Raw genomic sequence first — 27,980 nt, 5'->3', positions numbered from 1 at the left:
GTATTGTTTATTTGAAAGTTTCTATGAGAGTAGATCTTAAAAGTTCTCATCACGAGAAAAAAATTGTAACAGTGTGGTGACAGATGTTAACTAGATTTACTGTGGTGATCTTTTCATTATGTATACAACTCTCAAATTATTATGTTATACACCTGCAACTAATACAGTGATATATGCCAAGAATATCTGAAAAAAAAAATTTAGCATCACACCTGACACATAGTAGACAATATATATAGGACCTTAGCTTTGCCCAGTGGCAGTATTGTAGCCAATGAGGTTTATCCGAGGCGCAATTATTGTTAATTAAAGAGGACCTTATTACTGTTATTGTCAGGTTGGACTTATAGTGAAATGATCGAGTCTTACATAGTTTCAGAAATATCTTAAAATGGAAAATCACTAAATGCAATGGAGAATAATACTGTTTGCTTTGTGAAGACTAAACAGAATAATTTGAAGATATGCATAGTGTGTAATGATTGGTCCTGTCATCACTGCCAGTAGTGTTTGGGTTGTTTGCAGTGGTAAAGTGACAAGGCAGCACCATGCTGATTCTCCTACAACTTTTGATGCCCTATCAATGTCCTAAACAAGTGCAAATCTCTAAGTTGTCTTCTCTCTTTGTTTATGACATCTCCCCACACAGTAGTTAGGTTGGGCGAGGGGTCTCATAAGTGGTAGAGTAGTGACATTATTCCAAGTTAGGTCTTCCTTTACCTCAACAATGACCTTAAATGCTAGGGTCACTCAATGTTTTATAAATGCTTATAGACATATATAGTTGTTTTTTTTTTTAAGATTTTATTTATTCATTTGACAGACAGAGATCAAAAGTAGGCAGAGAGGTAGGCGGAGAGAGAGAGAGGAAGGGAAGCAGGCTCCCTACTGAGCAGAGAGCCAGACACGGGGCTCCACCCCAGGACCCTGAGATCATGACCTGAGCTGTAGGCAGAGGCTTTAACCCACTGAGCCACCCAGGCGCCCCCATATGTAGTTATTTTTAAAATTTTTTACTTGCTTATTTATTTGAAAGAGAGAGGGACTGCGAGTGCACAGACATACGCCAGTGCCTGAACCAGGGGAGGGGCAGAGGGGGAGGGAAAGGGAGCAGCAGATTCTGCACTGAGCGTGGAGCCCAACACAGGCTCGATCTCACCACCCTGACATCATGACCTGAGCTGAAATCAAGAGACGGACGCTCAACTGACTGAGCCACCCAGGCACCTCTATACATATATGTTTATGGACTTACATGTTTATATACCCATACTAATAAAAATAATGAAATTAGCCAGCATTTCATAAAGTTATGTTATATGGGCCAGGCCCTGTGTTGGTACTTTGCAACTCATTAACTCATTAACCAGCAAAATACTACAAAGAGTTTTGGGTCCTCTTGTTACCCTCATTTTGAAAATAGATGAGGAAACTGAAGTATGGAGAGATTCAGTAACATGTCTAATAAGTAACAGAGCTTAGACTGAAGCTTGGAAGTCTGATTCCAAAGCTCATCGGAACTGTGGATCCTCCAAGCAGGGAAGGTATTTCTGTATGCACATGCACATTCATATATATGAACACAGAGAGAATAAGAAACACAAGAGAGGAAGAACTGATTAGGTCTGAACCTTGACTGGTGAACTTAATGGTTATCTAGGCTGGACCGATCTTTCTTTCTTTCTTTCTTTCTTTTTTTAAGATTTTATTTATTTGCCAGAGAGAGAGTAGGAGAGAGGGAGAGTACAGGCAAGGGGAGCAACAGGGAGAGGGAGAAGCAGGCTCCCCACTGATTAAGGAGCCAATGTGGGACTCGATCCCAGGACTCTAGGTTATGACCTGAGCTGAAGGCAGATGCTTAAGTGACATTAAGCCACCCAGGCGTCCCTAGGCTGGATTTTTCTAAATGATTTTTTGTGCTACAGGTCTTTTTGGTAATCTGATAAAGTTTACGGACACCTTCTTAAAAATATATTTTAAGAGCTTTAAATATGATATATAAGAATCCAAAGAAAAGCAGCTATATTGAAATACACATGTTAAACTATTCTAAAATTATAATATAGTAATATGCCTACAATCATATTTTATTAATATATTAAATAGCAAGGTCTAATGGAAGATCTAATAGCTATGATAATTTCAAAATATCAGTGATTATAGGGGCATCTGGGTGGCTCAGTCCATTAAGCACCAGCTCTTGATTTGAGCTCATGTCATGATCTCAAGGTCCTGGGATCGAGCCTTGAATAGGGCTCCATGCCCAGCTGGGGAGTCTGCTTGTGGATTCTCTTTCTCCTCCCCCCACAGTCCCTCTCCCTGCTCATACCCTCTCTTTCTCTAAAATAAATAAATCTTTAAAAAAAAAAAAAGAGGCAACAAGTATAAATGCTATTTTAAGATGCCAACAACAACTATAATGAGATAAAATGAATGTAAAAATATTTTGTAAAAGCTCAAGTGGCCTCAAAATATAATATGTCCCTTGTTATTATTATAATTCTCATTTTTTATGTCAGGACACTGAGACTCAGAAGTTAAGAAATTCTGTTGCAATAATTGCACCGCTGAGGCTCAAACCAGCTTATTTGGTTTTGAACGCTATGCTCTTCCCATGTTGTCCTTATAAACATAGGCAAATCCTTTTTATTTTTATTATTTTTTTAAGATTTATTTATTTATTTGACAGACAGAGGTTACAAATAGTCAGAGAGGCAGGCACAGAGAGAGAGGAGGAAGCAGGCTCCCTGCTGAGCAGAGAGCCCGATGTGGGGCTCCATCCCAGGACCCTGGAATCATGACCTGAGCCGAAGGCAGGGGCTTCAACCCACTGAGCCACCCAGGCGCCCCGGCAAATCCTTTTTAAATGACCACAAATGCCTTCCCAAGATTGTGACAGTGCAAAAGGTGTGACGTAAGAAGTGGGTGAGAGCAGACGAAATGCATCTCTGATGCCACACACAGGTTAACATTTGAGAGCCAGCAAAGAGGAGGTTAGTAAAGAAGCCTAGCCTGGCTCGTGGTGGACAGTGTGGCACAGTAGCCCTGGTCATCACTAGAAGCGGCAGTCGTGTCTTCTAACTACTAAACTGGAGCTCTGGTTTCTGCACACACCATCCCATTAGCCAAATGGAATGGTTATTCCTTCTGCTTCAGCCAGCCTTAAAGTAATTGCTCGCAGTGGGGCGGTGGCTTTCCCATCATGGCTCCAGCTTGGCTGCGGGAGCTGCGTCTAGGCCGAGCACATGCGGAACACCAGCCCCCGTTCAGCGAGCACCAACTGGTCACGGATTAGAGGTTGACCCCACAGTTGCCGGAATAATTAAAACCACACAGCACACGAGCCAGCTGCTTTCTGTATTAGCTGCTTCTGACAGGAATTCCAATTCAAGTGCACTGCCGTCCAGTGAGCATTAGTTCACGTCCCAAGCCCTACCACATTTGTACAGCGTGTTGCAGTTACCGAAAGCGTCCAAACAGGAAATCGTTTGGCTTGAACATAAAACTCAGCTGTTGTACAGACCGGAATGCATCAGCTAAATGTTATAATTGAGGGAACTGAGGAAGGGGGTAGGGTAGGTGGGGAAATGCACAGGCCTCTCTCAGATACTCTCTTTTTTAGCCAAGAAGCTCAGAACCTGCCAGGACTCTCATGACTCAGAAACTAGCCATAAAGCCACCATCCCCCTAAAGCAACTCAAAACAGGACCTAAAGGAGGCCGAATACTGCTTTCCTCATGGTAGATAGGGAAGGACTTGCTTTCAGGTTCCTCAAATACACCAATTCTGCCAGATAGGCAAGCCTAACACCTTGGATGGTGATAACATAACCCAATGAAATCTTCTGTGTTGGGAATTGTAACACTAGTCACCCAAAAACAAGTGTTTTTGATTGCAGAGAAGGCTGGATGTTTCCCTGTACCTTACAGAAGACTGTGGAAAAGCATAGCAATGGTCCTAAGTTCTGTATCCTAGGAGGTCCAGTTACTGTTAACCCCATAGTGCTGCCTTCACTTTGATCCTAAGAAGCCTGATCAGTTGAGGGTTATCCTGGGATGTGGTGATGGACTCCATTTCTCAACATTTGTTCTTGTGACCACAGTTCCTAAATCTTCTCCCTCACTGAAGTTTTCAATGAGAATTTAAATATGAATCACCATCATCTTGCTAATCCTAGGTCCTACTGTCTTTGCTCTGCACTGGCAGACAGTGTCCGTAGAGAGTGCGTGTCCTTTGTGAAAGAAAGCTAGAGGCTGCCCTGGTTACAGCATATGCTCTACAAGTATTCTGACTCCAGAAGGGCTCACATGATGAAAGGAACATGCTCTACCTGTAAAGATGTTTTAGTTTTGTTAGGGAGTTTGGGCTTAAATGAGTCCTTATGTACAAACGCAGTGATAGACTCACTGGAGTCTTCTGGATGGGACATTAGAGGCCCTTGTGGAGGGGATGGTAGCTAGTCCTGTTCTACTGCTCAGAAGACTTGTGCACGGGGACTTCTGTTATCAGATATGTTGAATCAAATGCAGAACTTGCCTCCATCTTCAAAACCAAGACTCTAAAAAGGAACACCTGCCTCCTCCAGGAGTTACACACCAATTGTAAGGCTCTTTCAGATTTCAAGAACAATGACCTTTCTTGATCTGTTACCGGAATATGGGGGAACCTGGATCAGCAAAGCAAGTTACCTAAGAAACTATAAAGTACTTCTGGGTCCTATTATGTCTAAGATTTAAATATATATTATGTAATGTTACATATATAAATATATATATTGAAATATTTAAAGCTAATACAATGGCTTAATTTTAGGCATAAAACAACGCAAACAGAAGTGCAACACCTTCTTTTTCTTCCCCTAGCATTTGTATTTCTCTTTAAAAATACTTTATATTTCCCTTTAAAAATATTTAAAAATATTTCCCTTTAAAAATACTTCATTTGATCAGTTTTCCGCCTGCATTGGCAGCGTTTATGTCAAAATACTTTAAAAGTAACTGGCATCCTCATTTTCAACTTGTATCTTACCCTCAACTTATATATGAATTCCTGATTATTGTCCATCATGAAAGTAGCAAAATTTTTTCACTTGAAGTGCAAGCCAGGAGGTATCTTTTGTTGTTTTTAAGTAAACCTTATTGAAGTATAATACCATAAATACAGTAAACTTAATCCTCGGCAGTATACAATTACTTAATTTTAACAAATATGGAGTCATGTAATCACCACTATCAAGATAGAGGCAAGTTCCCCCACAACCCAAAATGCTTCTGTGTCCCTTTATAATCTGTCCCTCCCCACATCCCAGTCACTGTTAATCACTGGTCTGTTTTCTCTCCCTATAGTTTTACCTTTTCCAGAATATGCTGTAAATGAATACCATATGTATCCTTTGAAACAGAGTTCTTTCACTTAGCATAAATGTGTTCCTTGTTCAGTAGATCAGTAGTTTATTCCTTTTTATTACTGAGCAGTGTTCTACTGTATGGATGACTACAGTTCTTTTGTCATTCTCCACTAGGACAACGGGGTTGTTTCCGGTTTTTAGCAATTATGAATGAGGCTTCCATAAACATCCAAATACAAGTTTCTATGTGAATATAAGCTTTCATGCTTTTGTTTCTTCTGAGTAAACACCTAGGAAAGAGATTATTGGGCTATGTAGTATGTTTATCTTTGACTTAATCAGAAATAGAGTTTTCTGCAGTGGCTGTGCCATTTTGTTTTGCTTTTGGTTTTTTGGTTGTTTTTTTTTTTTTTTTAAGATTTATTTATTTATTTGACACAGAGAGAGAGAGAGAGAGAGAAAGAGATATCACAAGCAGGTGAAGAGGCAGGCAGAGGGGGAGAGGGAAGCAGGCCCCTGCTGAGCAGAAAGCCTGATGCGGAGCTCGATTCCAGGACCCTGAAATAGAGCTGAAGTCAGAGGCCCAACCCACCGAGCCACCCAGGTGCCCCACTTGTGCCGTTTTGAATTACTCTCAGTGATATCTGACAGTTTTAGGTGTTCTATATCCTCACCAGCATTTGCTGTTGTCAGGTTTGTTTTCAGTTTTGGTTTTGTTTTAGCCATTCCGATAGATATGTAATTTTATCATATTGCAGTTTGAATTTGTATTTCCCTCTGTATTAATGATGTTGGGCATCTTTTCATAAGCTTATTCGGGGAAATGTTTATTCAACACTTTTACCCATCTTTAAATTTCATTATCTGTCTTTTTATTATTCAGTAGTAAGAATTTTTTTTGGCAATGTTGAGTTTTATAAGTTCTTTATGTATTTTGGATACTAATCCTTTATCAGATATGTCATTTGCAAATAGTTCTCCCAGTCTGTTAGTTTGCCTGTTAGTTTTGTGGATTTATTCTAGGTAAGAGACCTTACCAGATATGTGTATTGCAAATATTTCTCCCAATTTGTAGCAATCTTTTTTATTTTCTTAACAGTTCTTACAAACAGTATTTTTAATGTGGTGCAATCCAATTTATTAATTTTTAAAATGGATTTTTCTTTGGTATCATGTCTAAGAAATCTTTGTCTAACCCAAGGTCACAGAGGTTATCACTTTGGTTTGCTTCTTAAAGTTTTATAAAGTTATAGAGGTGTTACATTTAAGATTATGATTGATTTTGAGATAATTTTTGTACATGGTGAAAAGTATAGGTTGAGAGTTTCTGATTTGTTCATTTTTTGCTTTTGGATATGAGTTCCAGTTTATTCCGTGCCGTTTGCTTAAAACTATCCATTGATTTGGCTTTGCACCTTTGTCAAAAGTCAATTGATCGTAACCTTTTATAGGTCTATTTCAGTGCTCTCAATTCTATCCTATTCATGTGTGTGTGTGTGTGTGTATCTCTCTTTCTCTCTCTCTCTTTTGCTGTTTAACTTAAATTTGAACTTATGGGGATAAAATTGTTTATGATATTCCCATGTTTTCCATTTAATAACTTCAGGCTCCATAGTGTTTTCTCTGCTTTCATTTCTGATATTGGAAATTTCTGTCTGGTCTGTTTTTAATGATCACTCTGATCAGAGATTTATCAATTTCATTGATATTTTCTAAGAACCAACTTTTAGCCACATTGATTTTTCTGTAGTGTTTTTCTAGTTTTAATTTCATTGATCTCTGCTCTTATCTTTATTATGTACTTCCTCTGCTTGTTTTGGATTAAATTTGGTCTTCTTTTTTCAGTGTCATAAGGTAGAAGTATAGACCATTGATTTGAACTATTGCTCTACTGTAATACAAGTACTCAATGCTATATATTTCCTTCCAAGCCCCCTCATGTATAGAGTAGGAACTTTACATCACTAGTATTATTTTCATTCATTTAATTATGTTTTTTAATTTCCCTTGAGATTTTCTCTGTAACTCATGGATTATCTGTGTGATGTTTAAATCTTACATATTCAGTGATTTCCCATTATCTTTCTGTTACCAACTTCTAGTTTAATTACGTTATTGTCAGAGAATATACTTTGTTTAACTTCACTTCTTTAAATCTGTTAATGTTTATTTTATGACCACTATATGGTCTATTTTGGTAAATGGTCCCATCAGTACTTTAAAAGATTATATATCTGGCTGTTGTTGAGTGACACAATCAATAAATATCTGTTATATCCTGCTGCTTTATAGTGGTATTCCGTTCTTTTCTATGCTTGCTGCTTTTCATTTTAGCAGTTCAAGCAATTTTTGAGAGAGGGGTATTGAAGTTACCAACTATAATTGTAAATTTTTCAAATGTTTTATCCAATTCTATCAGGTTTTGCTACATGTTTTTTGAAGCTCCATGATTTAGTACATACACATTTAGGATTGTTAAGTATTCTTGGTGAATTGATGCCTTTATCATTATATAATGCTTCTGTTTGTTCCTGGTAATTATCTTTGCTCTAAAGTCTATTTTATAAGATACTAATATCTGATGTTAATCAGCTTTCTTTTAATTCATGTTTACATAGCATATCTGTGCTCATTCTTTTATTTTTAAGCTCTCTTTTTTATTGGTGTGTTTTTTTTAATCATTTACCTATAATGGAATTATTAATGTTAAGATTTAAGATTTCCAGCTTACTATGCGTTTACTATTCCCTGTTTTTCCTTCCTGTTTTTTTCTTCCCTGTCTTCCCCTGAATTTCTCGAATTTTTTAGTATTTTAATTTAAATTTTTAAAAATTATTTTAAATTATATATAAATTTTAAATTATATATAATGGGGCTATTTGTAACAGCTTTATTGAGGTTGACCGTACATCCATACCACACAGTTCACCAATTTGAAATACAATTCAATGGGTTTCCTATATTCAGAGTTGTAGAAACATCACCACAATTAATTTTAGAACAATTACCGACCCCCTTTAGGAAGAAACCCTATCCCCTTTAGCTACAACCCCTTTAATACCCCCCCTTCTCCCCAGTCCTAAGCACTGGATATAGAATTCTTGGTTAACAGCTCATCCCCACCCTTATCCCCAACATGTGAAAAATGCCGTGTCATTACCTTATCGACCCCATAGTTTCTCATGAGAAATACACTGTTATTTGAATTGTTTTTCCCCTGTAGATAATATGTTGTTTCTTTCTGGCTGCTGTCATGATTTTTTTCTTCTTTAGTTTCCAGGAATTTGATTATGATTGACATAGAGGTTTCTAGGGGTTTATTCTGTTTGAGTTTTGCTCAGCTTTTTAAATCTGCAGGTGTGTGTCTTTCACCAGATTTGCACCATTTCCAGCCATTATTCCCTCAAATATGTTTTTAGCCCTTCATTCTTTTTCCTCTCTTTCTGGAACTCTGATGGCATGAATGGTAGGTATTTTGTTACTGTCCTACAGAGCCCTGAGATTCTGTGGATTCTTTTTGCTTCTGTGTTTTTTATCAGTTGTTCAGATTGGATAGATAATATTTATTGGTCTGTCATCAAGTTCAGTGGTTCTTTCCTCTGTCATCTCCATTCAATGAGGTTTTTATTTTAGTTATTTTCTTTGCTAACTTATTTATTAAATGTTTATTATTCTGAAATTTTCATTTAGTTCATCTTTATATTCTGCCTTTCTTTGCTGCAACTTTGTATTTTCCATTTGTTTCAAAAGTGTTCATAATTGCTTCTTGGAGCATTTTTATTATAGTTGCTTTAAGATCCTTGTCAGTTAATTATATCTGTATCATCACAGTATTGGTATCTGTTGATTGTCTTTTTTTGTTTAAGTTAATGTTTTTCTGGTTCTTTGTCTAATAATTTTGGATTATATCTTGGACATTTTGTATATTATGTTATGAGACTCAGGATCCTATTTAAATCTTCTATTTAATAGACTAAAGATCTGTTTAGGTTTAGAATGAACTTTCTGTTCCAGTTTTGTGGACTGTGGTTCTAATGTCAAGTTAGTTTTCACAGCTCTTGTAGGGCTTTTCGGTCTGCCCTACCTAGGTATTACCTAAGCTGATTTAAAATCTGGGTAATATTCACCCATAGTTCAATTCTCAAAACTCTTGCACTTTGATTCTGGTTAATTTCACACATGGAATGTTCAGAGTAGTTTGACTTCTTGCACCAATTTAAAGAGTTGCTTTCGCCAGCCTCCTTCTCTCCATAATCCTCCCTGCTACTCTAGTTGGGAAGGAGTACGATACTATTTCATTGCTCTCCTTTTCTTAATTCAGGACATGATGGTTTATAGGGCTCCTCTCCACAGTCTCTGTGGTGCCCAGTGGGGAGGAAAAGAGGTACAGTTTCTTTCATTGTATGTGCTTTGAGTAGAGCCAGGGGTAAGTGCTCCAAGGGCTACCCCCTTCCCAATCATTTGACTGGAGAGAGCAGGCTCCCTGGGGAATTTTGTATCTGCTCTTTTGTGTTTCCGGTTGTGGGCTACTCTAGCCCCCGGGTTGCAAAAAAAAAAAAAAAAAAAAAAAAAAGGACAGACAGACAGGAAACTCACCATCAGATTGTTCTGAGTCCCTAGACAGTTTGTCTTCTTTTCTCCACCTTTCATTTACTTTGCCTGGGGTTTTTAGTTATAATTAGCAGGAGAATCAGGGTAGTATGCATTGCTCCATATTGTCAAAAATGGGAAGCCAATCATGATTCAGTTTTGTATCTCTCATAAAAACATACCGCAATGCTTAGCATTTAGTCTCTGAAAGAGAGGAGTGAGTGAGGAAAACAATTAGGTCCATATCTCACAATATTAAATCAGCATAACATATAGTGGTTAAGAATATGGCCTTTAGAATCAATTACCAGTTTGAATTTTAACTCCACCTACTTTCAGTGTAATATAAGCAGGTTACTTAACTTCTCTGAGTCTCAGTTTCCTATAATATGGGGATGGTAATATCTGTCTCATGGGGTAAGTGGCATATTTCATGCTTTTAGCACAGGGCTTGCTAATAAAGTTGGTAAATGTAACTCCTAGTCATGTTAGTATAACAACAGCAATTATCAGATATCACTATCTATTTCTTGCACTCATAGGAAACTCTGCCCTTAAAGACAAAGAAGACCAATTTGGGAGGACACCGCTTATGTATTGTGTGTTGGCTGACAGACTGGATTGTGCAGATGCTCTCCTGAAGGCAGGAGCAGATGTTAATAAAACTGACCACAGCCGGAGAACAGCCCTCCATCTTGCAGCTCAAAAGGTGAGAAGTTAAATTACTTTGAAGTGTAAACCTTTTGTGACGTATTTAGAAGTTGATTAATGAACTATGCGATTGACAGATGATAAAGAAATCTTAAGTATGTGACTCTTAGTTTTATGTGCTTTCTCTAAAAACAGTCTAAACTGCAGAGAATAAAAATAGGTAATCATCAGTGGCTCCGTTCATTTATCCAACCAAGTTCTTTGAGCAATGGAATTCATTTTATGATCTAAGATTAATTCAGATTAATTCAAGGAAAAGGAATCAACCATATTAAAAATCAGTTTATGCATGGGGGAAAGCAAAGGCCAGAAAGAAAAACGCTAAGATACATTTTTTTTAAAGATTTTATTCATTTATTTGAGAGAAAGAGAGAGAGAGAAAGCAGAGAGGGAGAGGGAAAGGGAGAAGCCGACTCCCCGCTGAGCACAGAGCTCAACATTGGGCTTTATCTCAGGACCGTGGGATCATGACCCAAGCCAAAGGCAGACGCTTAACTGACTGAGCCACCCAGACACCCCAACACTAAGGTATTACTCGTGGTTGGGTTTTAATGTTGTTAACATTTGGTACTTTTTACTGTTTAAAAATTTTCCCCTGACAAGTATTAATTACTTTTACAACAAAAACTTACTGTCTCTCTTAAAGTATGGGCATTAAGAAGCATAAAAGAAATTTATTTTCTAAATGTATTTCAACTTTTTAAAAGTCTAAAACTATATTGCCAGGAAAAAGGATTTCAGGTTTTTTAAAGCTATTGTTAAGAGCTGAAATTTTTAAAATAAATATATCAAAAAATTAAAATGGGAAGCTTCTATATTTATTGCAAGACTTATTTATCTGAAAATGATTTTTCCTTCCATAAAATTATGGTGTATAAAATATATTTCCAGTGCCTGATATTTTCCTTTTTATTATTTTAGACATATATTTTTGGCATGAAAAGCAATAAAAATTAGATCCAGCAGAGACTATTAGAGTTATTTCCCATTAAAAAATGTGAACCAGATATAGCTGATTAATTGAGGGGTTAGAAAAATACCTTTTTCATTAGTTGAATACATAAAAAGAGACTGACATTAAGATATCCTACTGAATATGCTAGTTACACGCTATGATCAGTTAGGTCTGTCAGGTTATTCCCAAAGTTATTGCTCTTAAATTTGCTTTTCATTATAGTAATTTTTTTTAAATCTCCCTCATTTTCAATTTCGGTTTTAACTACTGTGTAGGTATTTATAACCTTTCACCTAGGCTTGTCAGCTGTTAAAATTATTCAGTCAGGAAGGGTAACTCCATTTAACTTGTTATCATTAAAAAGTAAACATTTCAGATTAGAAATAGCCCCAGTATTATGGATTTGATACACTTTAGATTTTTCATTGTGGTTCATTTAGGTTTAAAACCCAACTTCAGAAATAGAGGTTGGAGGACCCTAACTTCACATCAGGTGGGTCATGTGAAAAAACTGGGGATTTGAGTTGATGAACCTCCAGTCATCTCTGTAGAGGTAGAAAGTGACCCAAAGGGGAGAGAAGAGGTCAGTTGTAAGTCTCTCCACAAGATGTGGTGCATTTGTTTTCTTCTGCTTTTTGTTTCTCCTTTATTTTTTTAAATTGTGATTTCCTACAGCATCAAAGAATAAATAGAACTCTGATTTACATGTCACAATTTTCATAGCTGATTTCATAAATAACATGTTTCATGGTCTTTTGACTATCTGATAATTATACATTTCCTTCTTTCTCTGTGTTGTGGTTTGTTTTTGCATATTTGCCCAAAGTGGCAATCTATCTTTAGGCTATACTAGCACTAGTAGAATTTCCAGAACAAGGGTGGTCATAAACCTTTAGTACTCTGTCCAGATCAAAACTGGGTATTGCATTTCATTTTGTGTTTTATGCAAAAGCATAAAATCAGAGATAGTATAGATCCAACAGGAGTAAGATTGTGAAGTCTAGAAGTAACTCTCAAAGAAGAGTTGGAGGTATGTCCCAGGTCTATAGCACACACTCTTTAGAGAAAACATCTTCACCCTAAACTTCCAGGATCCCCCCATATTACATAGACCAAACAAGACCTCACAGTGAAAGATCCCCATCTATATGAGGAAACAGTCTATCACAAATGAGAGTCAGCAGAAATAAACAAATTTGATTGTGGAGTCCCAGGATCAAGTCCTGCATCAGGCTCCCTGCTCCGCAGGGAGTCTGCTTCTCCCTCTGACCCTCCCCCTTCTCATGCTCTCTCTCTCTCTCTCTCATTCTCTCTCTCAAACAAATAAAATCTTAAAAAAAAAAAAAACCACAATGTAAAATAATGATTGAATGGTTAAAGATAGAAAAGAAGAGGGGTGCCTGGGTGGCTCAGTTGGTTGAGGGTCTGACTCTTGATTTTGACTCAGGTCATGATCTCAGGGTTGTGGGATCAAGCCCAGCATCAGGCTCCACACCTGGCATGGAGTCCGCTTGGGATTCTCTCTCTCTCCCTCTAGTCCTTCCCCTCCTCTGGCACTTGCATGTGCGCTCTCTCTCTCTCTCTCTCTCTCTAGAAAGAAAGAAACAAACAAACAAACAAAGAGAAAAAGAAAGAGGGAGGGAGGAAGGAAGAAAGAAAAAAGAGAGAAGAAAAGGAAAGGAAAAGGAAAAAGAAAAGAAAAATGAGCAATCAACAAGACTTTCATGACTAGGCATCAGTTCTGGCCATGACCACTTATTTTAGAATAACCACCTGCCAAAGAAATTTCTGAAGACTGAGTAAAATATGTATACATTATTTGAAGGCACTGAGAACAGTCAGCATAAGCTAGGTCTAAGAAATTCCAATCCTTCAGAGAAGAGAAGTATGAGGAATGCACACCACATTCATCTGGCTGTATCCTTTAAGGCATCTTCCAAAGTGGAATGCAAACGAATACAACCCTAGCAGGAAGCAATTATCTTGGTAGGGGGAGAAATCACAGGTAGAGCCTGGCATTAGCAGTGGCTGGAACATGGAAGGGCAAAATCCTGGAGCAAAGGGAACTGCAGAGAAGGAACCCCAAAATCTGGGGTTTGCAAATTCCTTGCAAATCATTAGCAGATTCCTAAACTGTGCTTGTGCTGGGCGAGGCTCAAACAAACCCAGCAGTAAACAACAGCTGGGAGACTAAACAACTAAGCAGAGATTGTTTTAATATTGCCCTGTATTTTCTTTCCAGTGCAAGTCTTTAATACATAACAAATTGATTTTTGTGTAAGGGTCCATTCTCATTTTAAATTACATGAATAACTCATTTTCCCAGCACACCCTAGCTCATTAATTTGTAGCCAAGTCTGTGCTCTGTGCCAGTACCAGGGTTTTGGACTATGTACCTCCTGTGGTTTTTTGTTTTGTTTTGTTCTTAATTATGGTTTTTAAATAAAGTCCTAATACAAGGGAGCTACTTAAGAAATTTGAAAATAGGAAATACACCATTGAAGTGCTTTAGGGAGATGAATATGGCAACAAAAGCTCTTTTAGAAGAGGAGATACTTAGAAAGTTATTACAGTTCAGGCCAAGAGAGGAGGAGTTTGATCTAAGAGATATATTGTAAAGGTAGAACAGTTCATTCATTAAGTAGTTACCATATGTCTACTATGTAGTAGTGGGTGTAGAGGATCACCTAGAGGAAATATTAAAAAATGAATCACATATGTCTGCTGTTAAAAAGTACTCTCCTTGCTGGTCTATATTAAATTTCCATTTGTCTTTGTTTAGTGAACCTCTCTGACATATCACATATCAAATATTCTTTCCAAGTATTGTCTCTCCCACTTACTTCTGTAATCTGTGAACTCAGAAGTGTGCTATTTGGGTAATCATCAATATTCATATATGTGTGCATGAATGCATTCATTCAGCATATGTTCATGCTGTTACTGTGTAACAGGTGCTGTGCTAGGGCCTTGGAATACAAAGATGAAAGACAGGATTCCTGCTCTTAAGTTGTTTACAAAGATCATGGATAAAGATATCAAGTGGTATCTGGCCTGTCTCCCTTATATATCAAGTGTTTTATAAAATATCAATAGCCATGCCATGTAAATAGTCATTTATTACTACTGACCTGAAGATCAGCCATTCCCATGTTATTTATTATGTTTTTGCTTTTTTGTGATAGTGAACTAATTATGTTATCTTCCATTCACAGTAGGAAAAACCCTTGTTCTCATAGCATTTTGTTGCTGTCTCCATTAGAGGCCCATTACCTTGTTTTTTTTTTTTTTTTTAAGATTTTATTTATTTATTTGACAGAGAACACAAGTAGGCAGAGAGGCAGGCAGAGAGAGAGGGAGAAGCAGGCTCCCTGCCAAGCAGAAAGCCCGATGTGGGACTCAATCCCAGGACCCCGAGATCGTGACCTGAGCTGAAGGCAGAGACTTCAACCCAATGAGCCACCCAGGCGCCCCTCCATTACCTTGTATTGTAATTATTACTTACTTGTCTCTTTCCCACTAGACTGGATCTCTAGGCAAGAACCTTGTTTTATTTATTTTTTAATTCCCTAGAATCTAACACAGTGTCTGACATGCTTTGGTTGAATGAATGAATACACTTAAGGTTACTTATATAGAAAGTCATTATTAATACAAGTGCTAGACATTTGCTTATTAGAAACATTTATCCAGTTTTAAAATACATATATGGGAAAAACTTATTGAACCGTGCTGATTGGCTTAGTTATTTTGACACATACTCAGTACGCTGGAAACAAATTGCTGTCGGTCCAAGCAGCTAAGAAAATGGTACCCACAAGAATAAAATTAATCTCAATATACTGAACATCTGTACCTAATTTGTTTTTCATTTGTACCCTCAGTATAATCCAAAAAACAATCAGTCATACCTTTTCTGGGTTTAAGATATCTAATTGTTAGAAATGTTTTCCTTCAGGGAATCTACTATTTCTCTGACTTCTACAGATATATTTATTTGTTAATAAGGACAAAAAAGCCTTAGCAATCTTACTAAATGTTAATAGTTATGCATTTTTAATCTTCCAGAAGGTTATTAATTTGGCTTCAAGAAGATTAAGACTACCCACTCTGAAAAATTGTATCATGTCAAACACAAAAACTAAAGAAGCTTCAAACTGTGGTTGTGTTGTGTGTGTGTTCTTTTTTTTTTTTTTTAAAGATTTTATTTATTTATTTGACAGACAGAGATCACAAGTAGGCAGAGAGGCCGGCAGAGACAGAGAGAGAGGGAAGCAGGCCCCCTGCGGAGCAGAGAGCCCGATGTGGGACTCGATCCCAGGACCCCCAGACCATGACCTGAGCCGAAGGCAGCGGCTTAACCCACTGAGCCACCCAGGCGCCCAAGTGTGTGTTCTTATAATTCAACACAGAATTCTTAATTCATCTGTGAAAACTGAATATTAATTTTAACTCAATTTTAATATTAATTTAAATTTAATTCAAATTTAATATTAATTTTATTCATTTTTGAGATATCCTGTTTCTGTGTTAATGACATAAAAATGAAAGGAGAAGAGTAAATTACCTCTAGAAGTTTACAGGCAAACTTTAATACCAGGTGACAATATTAGGATATTGGATTCCCTTATTTTATACACACTCACACTTATACACAAACACAGCAAACAATCCATCTCTCAGTCCCCTGTAACTCTATATTCCTATATGTATTATGTACATACACATACATATATATATAGAGATATACACATACACTTATATTTAACTCCCTCCCTACCCCATTAACTTATATTCCCCCAACGAATGCTGTTTGAAGGCAGAAGCTATGTCTTATTTGATTTATTAGTTCCAGACTTAAAACAACTCCTGCCATTCAAAAAAGACTCAGTTCATGTTTAACGAATACATGAATGAAGGAATGAATCAATCAATAAGTTCGAACATCAGATAGATTTATTATGAGTGGTATGATCTTCAAAACTATTGAAGTGTAAATTAGTTGTTATATTTATTCCTTTTCATTATCCATTCCACCCCCTTATACTTGTGCTAGCAGTATTTTACAAGACTCTGTGAGCGTGATTTCCCATCATGTATCACTCTTGTATGCCTCAGTTTCTTCATCTATAAAAATGGAACAGTACGCTTCTCCCTGTCCACTTTTTAGGAATCAGTAGATATCACAGATAAAAGGGCCCTTCAGGATAGCTTATTCCAGTTTGTTACTGGATGAAAAAGCTGAGCCAATTCTCCTTTCAATTCTCTTTTCTTGGTAAATTATTCATCATTCTTTTTGCCTTTGCCTAAAACTGAATGTTTTTTGTCTTATTTTTTAAAGTTTTTACTTAAATTCCCATATAGTTAAAGTATATTAATATTAGGTTCAGGTGTACAATTTAGTGATTCAGCATTTCCATATAATAGCTGGTGCTCATCAGGACAAGTACTCTCCTTAATCCCCATCCCCTATTTCACCCATCCCCCTTCCCCCCTGCCCTCTGGTGACCATCAGTTTATTCTCTACAGTTATTAAGGGTTTGTCTCTTGGTTTGCCTCTCTCTCTCTTTCCCCCACTTTGTTCATTTGTTTTCTTTGTTAAATTCCACGTATGACTGAAATCATATGGCATTTGTCTTTCTCTGTCTTGTTTCACTTAGCATAGTACTCTCTAGCTCTATCCACGTTGTTGCAAATGACAAGATTTCAATCTTTTTTAGGGCTGAGTAATATTCCACAGGGTGTGTGTGTGTGTACCACATCTTCTTTATCCATTTATCAGTTATTAGACATTTGGGCTATTTCCATAGTCTGGCTATTGTAGAGAATGCTACTACAAACATTGGGGTGACAACAGACACATGAAAAGATGCTCAACATCACTCATCATCAGGGAAATGCAAATCAAAACTACAATGAGATATCACCTCACACCTGTCAGAGTGGCTAAATCAATAACACAAGAAACAACCGGTTTCCATCCTCACCGGTTGGTGAGGATGGAAAGAAAGGGGACCAACTGTCCTACACTGTTGGAAGGAATGCAAGCTGGTGCAGCAGCTGTGAAAAAGAATATGGAAGTTCCTCAGAAAGTTCAGAATAGGGCTACCCTACAACCCAGCAATTGCACTACCAGGTATTTACCTAAAGAATACAAAATACTAATTCAAATGGATATTTGCACCTCGATGTTTAAATTAATTATTTTAAAATTATAGATAAGAATAGAGATATCATTAGAAATACTCAGAAGACATAAAACTGAATATTTTTTTATTTTTCTTCCAGTTTTCTTTATTGAAATAAAACAGTATAGATGCACTTGAAGCTTTCTGTTTATCCTCCCAAATCCCATTCCCCTCTTTTTGTATGTTCTCAATCTATCTTAATTTTGGTGGTTTCAATTCCCATGCATATTTTGCTACCTTTATTTTATATGGATATAACCACAAACAATATTATTTTGCATTTTAAAATCTTCATATAAATGGTATTATACTTTGTGTCATTCCCCAACTTGCTTTTTTAACTTAACATTATGTTTTTGAGATTACTTGATTTTGAGGTATATGTTGAAATGTGTACCTCTGTTCCCAAAAGATTATATACAAATGCTCAAAAGACACATGAAAAGGTGTTCAGTCATTACTAATTAGATAAATGCAAATTAAAACCACAGTGAGATACTATACCACCATCTGAATGTCTAAAATGAAAAGGTCTGATAATACCAATTGATGGTGACGATAGGAACAACTGGAACATTTATAGTGAGGATACAAATTCATTAATCTACTCTACAAAGCAGTTTGACTCTAACAAAGCTGAGCACACACACATACACAAACACACACAGAATCCTCGCAATTCACACTCCAATCCCAGTAATACCTAAGAGAGATAAGTGCGTCATTCTACCAAAAGGCATGTCTGAGAGTGTACATGATATCGTTATTTATAATAGCAAACACTCTTAGTAGCACAAACCACTCAAATGTAGATGAATAGGCAAATGGGTGAATAAACTGTGATGTATTCCTACAGTGGGTTACTACACAATAAAAAATAATGAACTACTGATACATTGCATCACATGAATAAATTTTGTAGACCTCATGTTGAGTGAAAGAAGTCAGCTATTTAAAAAAAAAAAAAAAGAAGAAGAAGAAGAAGAAGTCAGCTATTTATAGAAATTTTAAAAACAGCCAAAACTATATGGTGATTCAAATCAGGTTTTTGGTTACCCAGTATATAGATATTAACTAAAAAGGGGCATAAAGGAAGCTTTCAGGCACACTGGAAATGATCTATATCTTGATCTGTGTGTTGATTACATAAAAAGTTATCAGTCTATATACTTAAGATTTATCTCCTTAATTAAGTATATAAATATATTATGCCTCAATTTAAAAATTATTTATAAAAAATGGTAAAATTCCAGAAATTGATGAGTACTATTTGTAGGTTGGATGAGGAAGAACAGAATCTAGGATGGCTTCTGACCTAGGCTTTGAAGCACTTCGGTCACATTTTCCCAGTGTTAGTTAGCTTCAGGGGCTCTAAGCAAGCCCTATAAACTTGAGCATGCATCAGAATCACCTGGAGGTGTTTAGTAGGTACTTCTAGGCTTCTCTGTGGCTGTAGTCACTCATTAGTTCGTTTTAAAATAGCAGTTAGGGTTCCTGGTTTTCACCCAGGTGGCCCAGGTTCGACTCCCACTGTGGGAACACTCAACTTTTGGGGTGCCTGGGTGGCTCAGTGGGTTAAAACCTCTGCCTTCAGCTTGGGTCATGATCCCAGAGTCCTGGAATGGAGCACCACATTGGGCTCTCTGCTCGACGGGGGACCTGCTTCCCCCTCCCCACCCCCCGCCTGCCTCTCTGCCTTACTTGCGATCTCCATCAAATAAATAAATAAAATCTTTTTTTTTAAAATTTACTAAGTGCCCACCCTACCACAAACTATATAGCCAATGGATATCTGAAGAATAAAGAAATGAGGTTTTTGCCATTTGGTATGCTTCTAAAAGAAGGCACCGAAAGACATTCATGATGCCTGCATTACGTAGAAATGTTGGGAAGTCTGAGTGTATGAAACCCTTACGTTCTGGAATGTTAATGATTTCTCAAGAAATCTCTGGACTGAGGTGGGTGATGTTAGACAACTCTTAGAGTTTGCCCCATTTGACTTCAAATCTAGCTAAGCTGCCTTTTCCAGGCAGGCAGAAAGTCCCAGGCTAAAGAATCTTTGCTTCGGTATATTCCTACTTCTGAGGTTTCCAAATAAGCTTCAAGTTTGTCCTCTTGAGTATTTAGAAATTCTCGCTAAACCTACCGTCTGGTTTTCCAGTTTAGAAACTCCCTCCTTTCCTTCCTCCTTCCCTCCAGAGCTTCCTTCCTTTCTTCCTTCCTTTTTCCCATGGCTCCATGCCCGGCATGAAGGCCAACTCAGGCCTTGAACTCATGACCGTGAGATCAAGACCTGAGCTAAAATCAAGAGTCAGACACTTAAATGACTGAACCACCCAGATGTCTCTAGAAACTGGTTTCAGATATTTAGGATTATATATTCAAGAGCGTTCCAACAAATCCAGAGTTGGTCTGCTTTTAAATAAATCTGAGAATTGAAATCAAGCCTATCTGTCCTTTAGTACTTCCATGATAATTAATGTATGTCTATTTGCATGGATGAATTTTGTAGCGACAGAGAAGAACATGTCAATAAGTCTTGGTTGAAATCACTGCTTTGAATTTTTCTAACATAATTCACCTAAAAAAAAAATTCATTTAGTTCCATAGCACTTTATAGCAGTCAGAACAGTTAAATATTATATATTCTGTGTAAGTAAACTGATGTATAGTTTGACTGAATTCTTCTAGGTCACTTTGATACTTATAGTCAGGAATTACCTTGTTTTTCTGATTCCCAGCTCTATGCTCTTAATTCTGCTCCACTGAAAGAAAACTTATGTACTTTTGGGATGCTTACTTTCTCAGTCTTCTGATTCTTCCAACCTAGAGTCATTCCCAAGTCCAGTTTCCCAGTCAAACCTCCAAAGAAGTACCTACGGATTTCCTTCTCGTGGGCCAGATTCAGAACTTAACCCAGGGCTTCCACCACTTCTTCTTCTTCCCCTTCTCCTTTCTTCTTCTTTATTTTAAAGGTGGGGGGTGGGGGTGGGGGGAGAGAATCCTAAATAGGATCCTTGCCCAGCGCGGGGGGTGGGGAGGGGGAGGTTTGATCTCATGACCTTGAGGTCATGACCTGAGCGGACATAAAGAGTTGGACGCTTAACTGAGCCGGCCAGGCACCCCCAGAGCTTCCTCTTTTATGTTAGTATTTTACCTTAGTGTATGACACCTCTCAGACACAGCAGAGCAGCCTTGCAGATTGTATTTTAAAATCCCTGTGGCTCACCGAATTTTGTTTTGAACATGTTCCTGTTTCCTGTAACCATGGTCATTTTCTAATCATCTTTATCTCTTTGCTGACCCCCAGTTTTACTAAGTCATGAAAATACAAGCATCTGCTTTCTATGAATAGATGAGAGATCCCCACAAGCCTAGATTCCCATGGAAACCAATCAAAAACTAAAAGGAAAAGAAAGAGTATATATTGAATTTCCCTGAGACCTGCAGCTTGTTTTTCATTAGACTCATGCTGATTTCTTTTAAACTCTGGGCACAGGGCCAGTGAATATTTTTACAGCTGATAAAAAGGAACTTCAGATCCATTTACTTTTCATTTAAACTTTTAAAAATTAATTTTGTGTATAACATCAATTCCAAAGGAAATTTGAGCATTAATTTGATAATTGCCTTCTTATGCCATAGGATTCTATTTGTTCATATAATTTTCCCTTTTTTTTTTTTTTTTTTTACCTACTTATATTTTACTGTTCAAAAGAGAATAAGAGGGAATCAGGGGGTCTATTATTCCTACAATATGAATGTTGTCAGCCCCTGGGAACAGCATTTTTCCCTATGGCCAATCATAGGGCTCTTTATAAAGCTCCTTTGACTGTTAAGCTTTTACAGAGCCCAAATAATCATTTACTAATATGACAACAGAAATTTAACCCAAAGGCCAAAGTAAGGGGGATCCAGAAAGCCAGGGAGGGGGTGACAGGGGAGAGAGGGTGTAAATTTAAATAAGGTAATCAAAATAATTTTCATGAAGATAGTGACATTTGAAACAAGGCTTGAGGGAGGTGAGGAAGTTAGCGTTGTGAATGGCTGGGAGAACTTTCTTTTGTTCCTGGCAGAAGGAAGAGTTAGAACAAAGGCCTCAAAATGGAAGCATGCTAGAATGTTTGAGGAATAACAATGGAGCTAGGACTAGCATCGTTCTAATGAGTGAGCCAGGGGAAGAGGTAGGTAATGAGGACAGGCAGAAGTGGCAGCCAGATCCTATAGGGCCTTTTGACCATTGTCAGGAATATGCTTTTGCTCTGAATGGAATAAGGAGGCATTGGAGGGTTTGGGGGAAAGGAGTGACATGATCTGACATATTTAATAAAATAATCATCCTAGCCCAGCGAAAACATTTTTCTGCAGGTTTATTATTATCTATGTCTTTATTCCTTCTCTGTGTGTGCTCTCAAGTCTCCTTCCCGTCCTGATCCCTTTCACCATCTATGCATACACTTGCCGAAATCCCTCACCTAGAATAGAATACAATGCCACTCTGATGAGCACAGAGTACACCATGATTTTCCTTATTACCATTTGGACAACCAGATGCAGTTGATTCCTGTTGAAGATTTTTCAAATAAAACTTCTAATTTGGGGGTACCTGAGTGACTCAGTTGGTTAAGCATCTGCCTTCGGCTCAGATCGTGATCCTGGACTCCTGGAATAGAGCCCCACGTTAGGCTCCCTGCTCAGCGAGCAGTCTGCTTCTCCCTCTCCCTCTGCCTCTCCCCCCAACCTTGTATTCTCTCTCACTTGTTCACTCTCTTTCTCTCAAATAAATAAATACATATTTATAAAATCTTAAAAAAAAAAGAACTTCAAATTTTGCTTTATGCTTATTACTACTTAAACTAATCCTATATTCATGTTGTTGTAGTTTTGGACCTAAATGTAGCATCTTACTGCATCCGTACTTACTCATTTATTTGAAATTCCTGTACTTAGGTAGAGTTTAGCATTCCTTTCTTTGTTCCTCCAGTACCTGGTATGCTGAACCACTGTTATATCACGTATTCCTCTGAAAAATATTTATTTGTTTACACATTTTATTTCCCATCAATGAACATTATAATATCAGCAAGAGTGTGATAGTCATATTTTCTATTTCCAGTGCCTGGTACTTAACCAATGATTAATATTTGGTGAATTGAATTGGGTTCATCATATAACTTTTCCAGGTCCTCTTGATTCTTGAGTCCGTCATTCAGTATAATTGTCATCTCACCCCCATATGAGTCACCAGAAGTCTCATCCTAGTCTTTGATATCGAAATAGATCCTGCCTGCAGAAAAGCTTAATCATTGAAAATATTACTACTAAAATTAGCTTCATCTATTTAAAAAATTATTATATTCTTTCCTCTACTTGTCTAAACTATGTCATCAGTGGTAATTAGACCTCTTGAAAAATTTTATTTACTCTATCAGAGTCCACTTGTTCACCATTCCAATTCTGATGAGTAATTCATTCATTTGTTCACCAAATACATTTTTAGTATTTAATCTGTATCGTGTTGCACGATCATCTTGAAATATTAAAATCAACTTTTGTCTAAATATTTAAAGTCGTTCAGATTCTGAATCATCATAAAATTAACATTTCACCAAAAAAACTACCCATTTTCAAGAAACAATACTCTGTTTATTTCAAACAGTTTTAGATTTCAGAAGACATGGTTTATATCCCTTTAAATTTTTTATTCAAATCCTTTTGGTCTCTTTGTCATTCATCAAGCTGGTTCTTTGCAAGCCATTTGTTAGGAATTTGAGCTAAAATATGAATTTGGAGTAATGGCTCTAATCTTCTAACCAGTATGTAACTGGTCATGTTAATGTTGTGCAGATTGTGAACTAATACAATCTATATGATTTTGTGTATGTATCGGTACATGCCCACAGGTGCCTGCTTTACATTGTTATTTAAGTGAATGGTAATAGTGTATACATATTACAAAACATCAAATATACCATGAAGGTTTACAATGCATAACCTAAGAACAGGGAAACCCTTCTATCTATAAAGTAAAATGTAGAGTGATAGGAAATAATGGCTACATAGAAATAAGGAAGAATTTTCCTTTAAAAAAAAAAAAAAGGAAAGAAAGAAAGACTTTACCTTGCAGAAAACTATAAAAGCAAAGAAAAAGAAGAAAGACAAACTGGGAGAGAACATTTGCAAATTATGTCACTAACAGAGGGTTAACAGCCCTAAGACAAAAGATGGAGAAGGAAAAGACCAATGAGTTTATAAAAAATGAGCCAGAGATATGAATAGATAGTTCACAAGAAAGGGAGTGTGAGTGGCCCTTAAACATGTGGAAATGTGCTCAACATTGTTCATCATAAAAGAAATGCAAGTTAAAATTGTAATGAGATGTTTTTCAGGTGCCAGATTGGCAAAAGTCAAAAAGTTTGAGAGTGCTCTGATGGCAAAACTGTTGCTGAAGGGAATGAAAAATTGTTTGACCCCTATGAAGGGAAACTCAACAATAGCCAGCAAAAGTAACTAGAATATGCATTTATTTTTGACCCAACATTTCCACTTCTAGAAGCATACACTGGCAAAAATAAGAAGTGATGTACGCACAAGGCTATTTAATTGCAGCATTATTTGTAATAGAGAGAGCATGAGGGGAAATGTCCTGTTGGAGGACTGGTTGAATAAAAAGAGTGTGTCCTCACGATGTAGTGCTATGCAGCTATAAAAAGTAATGAGAAATATTTTTATAAAATATTTTTAAATGAAAAATAAAATATTTTAAAATGACTTCCTGGAGTGAAAAGTATAGAATCTTGTGCACAGTCTATCAGAAGTGGAACTTGTAACGCAATTGACAGTGGACAGGCTAGACTTGGAGGGTGTTGGGGCTGAGGGCATCCCTAGGATGGGCAGAAAATGGAAGAAAGTTCATCCAGAAATCGTGGGTGGTATCCCAGCCAGTGGAGCTAAAGACAACCTAGAGTACAAAACATGCTGAGTTGTGGTGATGAGGACAGTAGGTAATCTGTCTTCAAGACCTCAGCCACCAAGATGAGAGAGCAGATAAGGCGTGACAGGACACCGTTCCCTGGGAGAACCACAGAGGACAAGGCTGCAAGAATTTGGGTACTAGGCAGTTGTTGGTTTGTTTTAAGATTTTATTTATTTATTTGAGAGAGAGGGGGAGTGAGAGCATGAGGGAGGGGCAGAGGGAGAAGGAGATGCTGTCTCCCCACTGAGCAGGGAGCCCAGCTGGGGGCTTTCCACATGGCTAGATCACAGGACCTGAGGATTAAGGATCATGACCTGAGCTAAAGGCAGACACTTAACGGACTGAGCCATCAGGTGCCCCATTAGGTAGGTTTTTAAGTTAGCATTTAAAGAATATAATTGGAGCCCCAATGCCCAAGACCATTATACTGTTGAGTGCGTAGATGAATGGATGGATAGCTAGGCATTAATTTACTAGAACTTAAGGTACACAACTGAAACTAGATTACAGAAGCAAGATGGAAAACCTGAATTACTCTACCTGGATCACATCATTAAGGCATACAAGCTGACTTAACCCTCACTGGTCTCACTAATGAGCTAGACTTAAATCTTTTCTTAATTAGAGTCAAGGAAAGTCCCAAAGCTGGGGGAAAGATAGCATGCCAACTACGGTATTTAGAAGTAGAGAAAACAAAATGCCCTTATCTTGTTTACTTTTTTTTTTTTTAAGATTTTATTTATTTGAGAGAGGGAGAGAGAGAGAGCACAAGCAGGGTAAGGGGCAGAGGGAGAGGGACAAGCAGACTCCCTGCTGAGTGGGGAGCCCCATGTGAGGTTCAACCCCAGGACCCCAAGATCAGGACCCGAGCTGAAGTCACACAGCTAGCTGACTGAGTCACCCGTGCTCCTCTTGTTTACCTTTTGAACAGAGAAACCTTCCCAGAAGAGCTACAGCCAACCTTCCTTCCACCTCTTTGACTCCCAGCCGTAATCTGCTCTCTTGGCAAAAATGAAACCACCATGATTATTCATATCAATCAGCCCATCACTGGATTTGGGGAGGGCCCAGCCTTCTCTCAAGGACATAACTGCTTAAAGGAAGATCAACAAAAATCAAGGTTCTAAAAAAAAAAAGAGGTGCGCCTGGGTGGCTCAGTGGGTTAAAGCCTCTGCCTTTAGCTCGGGTCATGATCCCAGGGTCCTGGGATCAAGCCCCACATCGGGCTCTCTGCTCAGCGGGGAGCCTGCTTCCTGCCCTCTCTCTGCCTGCCTCTCTGCCTACTTGTGATCTCTATCTGTCAAATAAATAAATAAGATCTTTAAAAAAAAAAAAAAAAAGAAAGAAAGAAAGAAAGAAAGAAAGAAAAGAAAAAGGAAAAAAAATCAAGGTTCTGTTAGCCCAGAAGTAGATGGGCATAGACATTAGGTAGGTAGTCTCTAGTGGTGGCCACAGTGTCCTTTGACAGTTACAGAGCTTTGTGGACCTAACTTTGTGGACCACAGTCTCTAAAGCAGTGACTGTGAACCAGAGGCTACAAGAAAGCTGGAGATACCAACTCTGTTTACAATAGGAGTAGCCTAGCTGTTTGGTTTTTGTAGTGTAGTGGTTATCACCTTCACCTCACACAACAGGAGTGGCCTAACACTTACCCTACCTCCGAGTCCTGCCTATTTTTAGCCTGTATGGGCATCTCCTTCTGAATGCTCCCAGATTAGGGAATGGTTGAGTCACGTCACTTTGTCAGTAACGTACATGAGCACCATACGGCGTGTTACTCTTCCCTTCACCCAGCAAGCTTAACTGAGAAGTATAGTTGTAAAGAGCACTGGTCGAAAATTTTAAAAAATTCATTTAGTCCACAGATATTTATTAATTGAGTATCTGCTAAGCATAAGGTATTGTTCTGTATGTTTGGTATATAACAATGGACAAAACGGAACAAAAATCCCTGCCTTCAAGGAACTTACCTTCTGTTGGTACAAAACAAACCGGCAAATGAAAGAGATTATAAAATATGTATTGTGTTATGTCAGGTGAGGATTACATGCTTTAGAAAAAATAAGGCAGGTGAAAGAGATAGGGAGCCGAGGGGTTGCATAATAGAAATAGAGGGATCCAGATAAATCTCTTTAAGGAAATAACATGAAGCGAACAATTAACATTTAAGTGACCTAAAGGCAATGAGAGAATAAACCTTGCAGGGAGAGCGAATGCCAAGTGCAGAGACCCTGAGATGGGAGCATGCGTGGTATTACAAGAAGGTCAGCAAGAGGAGCCCTGGAACTGCGGGCTGAGGATGAGGTCAGAGATCGTGTAGGACCTACAGGATATTGAAGGACTCCACTCTTACTCTGCAAGAGAAGAGAAGCTTATTGAAGGGTTTAAGCACAGAAAGTATGATCTAGCTTATATATATTTTTTTAAAGATTTTATTTATTTACTTGAGAGAGAGACAGTGAGAGAGAGCATGAATGAGGAGAAGGTCAGAGAGAAGCAGACTCCCCATGGAGCTGGGAGTCTGATGCGGGACTCGATCTCCGGACTCCAGGATCATGACCTGAGCCGAAGGCAGTCGTCCAACCAACTGAGCCACCCAGGCGTCCCCTAGCTTATATTTTGAAAGGCTCATCTAACTGGTCGACTGTCAAAAGCAGGAGGAGGGAGACTAATTAGGAAGCCGAGAGATGATGTTGGCTTGGGCCAGAGTGGTTGTGGTGGAGGCGGTAAGAAGGGGTCCAGGTTCAAATGTATTTTGAATTTACTGTGGAATTATGGTTATGAAAGTAGGAGGAGCCACTGAATTTGACACTAGGTTTTTTTAAGCCTCACATCTTTTTAAATGTTTTATCAAAGGGAACTTCTCTCCCTCCCATGTTGAAGGAAATCCCAGATGTTACACTGTTACACCGATATTTATTTGCAAAAAAGGAAAGAAAGAAAAATGATTCTTGGAGCACCTGGCTGGCTCAGTCAGTAAGGCATGCAACTCTTTTTTTTTTTTTTTTTTTGCCTTAAGATTTTATTTATTTATTTATCAGAGAGCGAGAGAGAGAAAGAGAGAGAGAGAGAGAGAGGGTACAAGCAGGGGTAGCAGCAGGCAGAGGAAGAAGCAGGCTCCCTGCTGAACAGGTGCCTGGTGCAGGACTCGATCCCAGGACCTTGGGATCATAACCTGAGCCAAAGGCAGACAATTAACCAACTGAGCCACCA

At 37.9% G+C, this 27,980-nt stretch overlaps 1 protein-coding gene and 1 non-coding gene across 2 annotated transcripts in view; both read left to right on the top strand.

The window, feature by feature from the left end:
• INVS (inversin) overlaps positions 1–27,980 on the top strand; it is a 174,103-nt gene that overhangs the window by 8,886 nt on the left and 137,237 nt on the right. The window contains exon 3 of the mRNA XM_059143533.1: positions 10,480–10,646. Coding sequence (XP_058999516.1) covers positions 10,480–10,646 — 167 coding nt within the window. The remainder of the gene's footprint in view (positions 1–10,479; positions 10,647–27,980) is intronic.
• LOC131813434 (U4 spliceosomal RNA) lies at positions 246–393 on the top strand. Its single transcript, XR_009346818.1, has one exon. It is a non-coding gene; the product is annotated as a U4 spliceosomal RNA (small nuclear RNA).

The sequence above is a fragment of the Mustela lutreola genome, chromosome 12 (genome assembly GCF_030435805.1).
Source record: "Mustela lutreola isolate mMusLut2 chromosome 12, mMusLut2.pri, whole genome shotgun sequence".
Classification (NCBI taxonomy): Eukaryota; Metazoa; Chordata; class Mammalia; order Carnivora; family Mustelidae; genus Mustela; species Mustela lutreola.
Note: the sequence above shows the minus strand (reverse complement) of the source record. Positions and strands in the feature narration are given on the sequence as shown.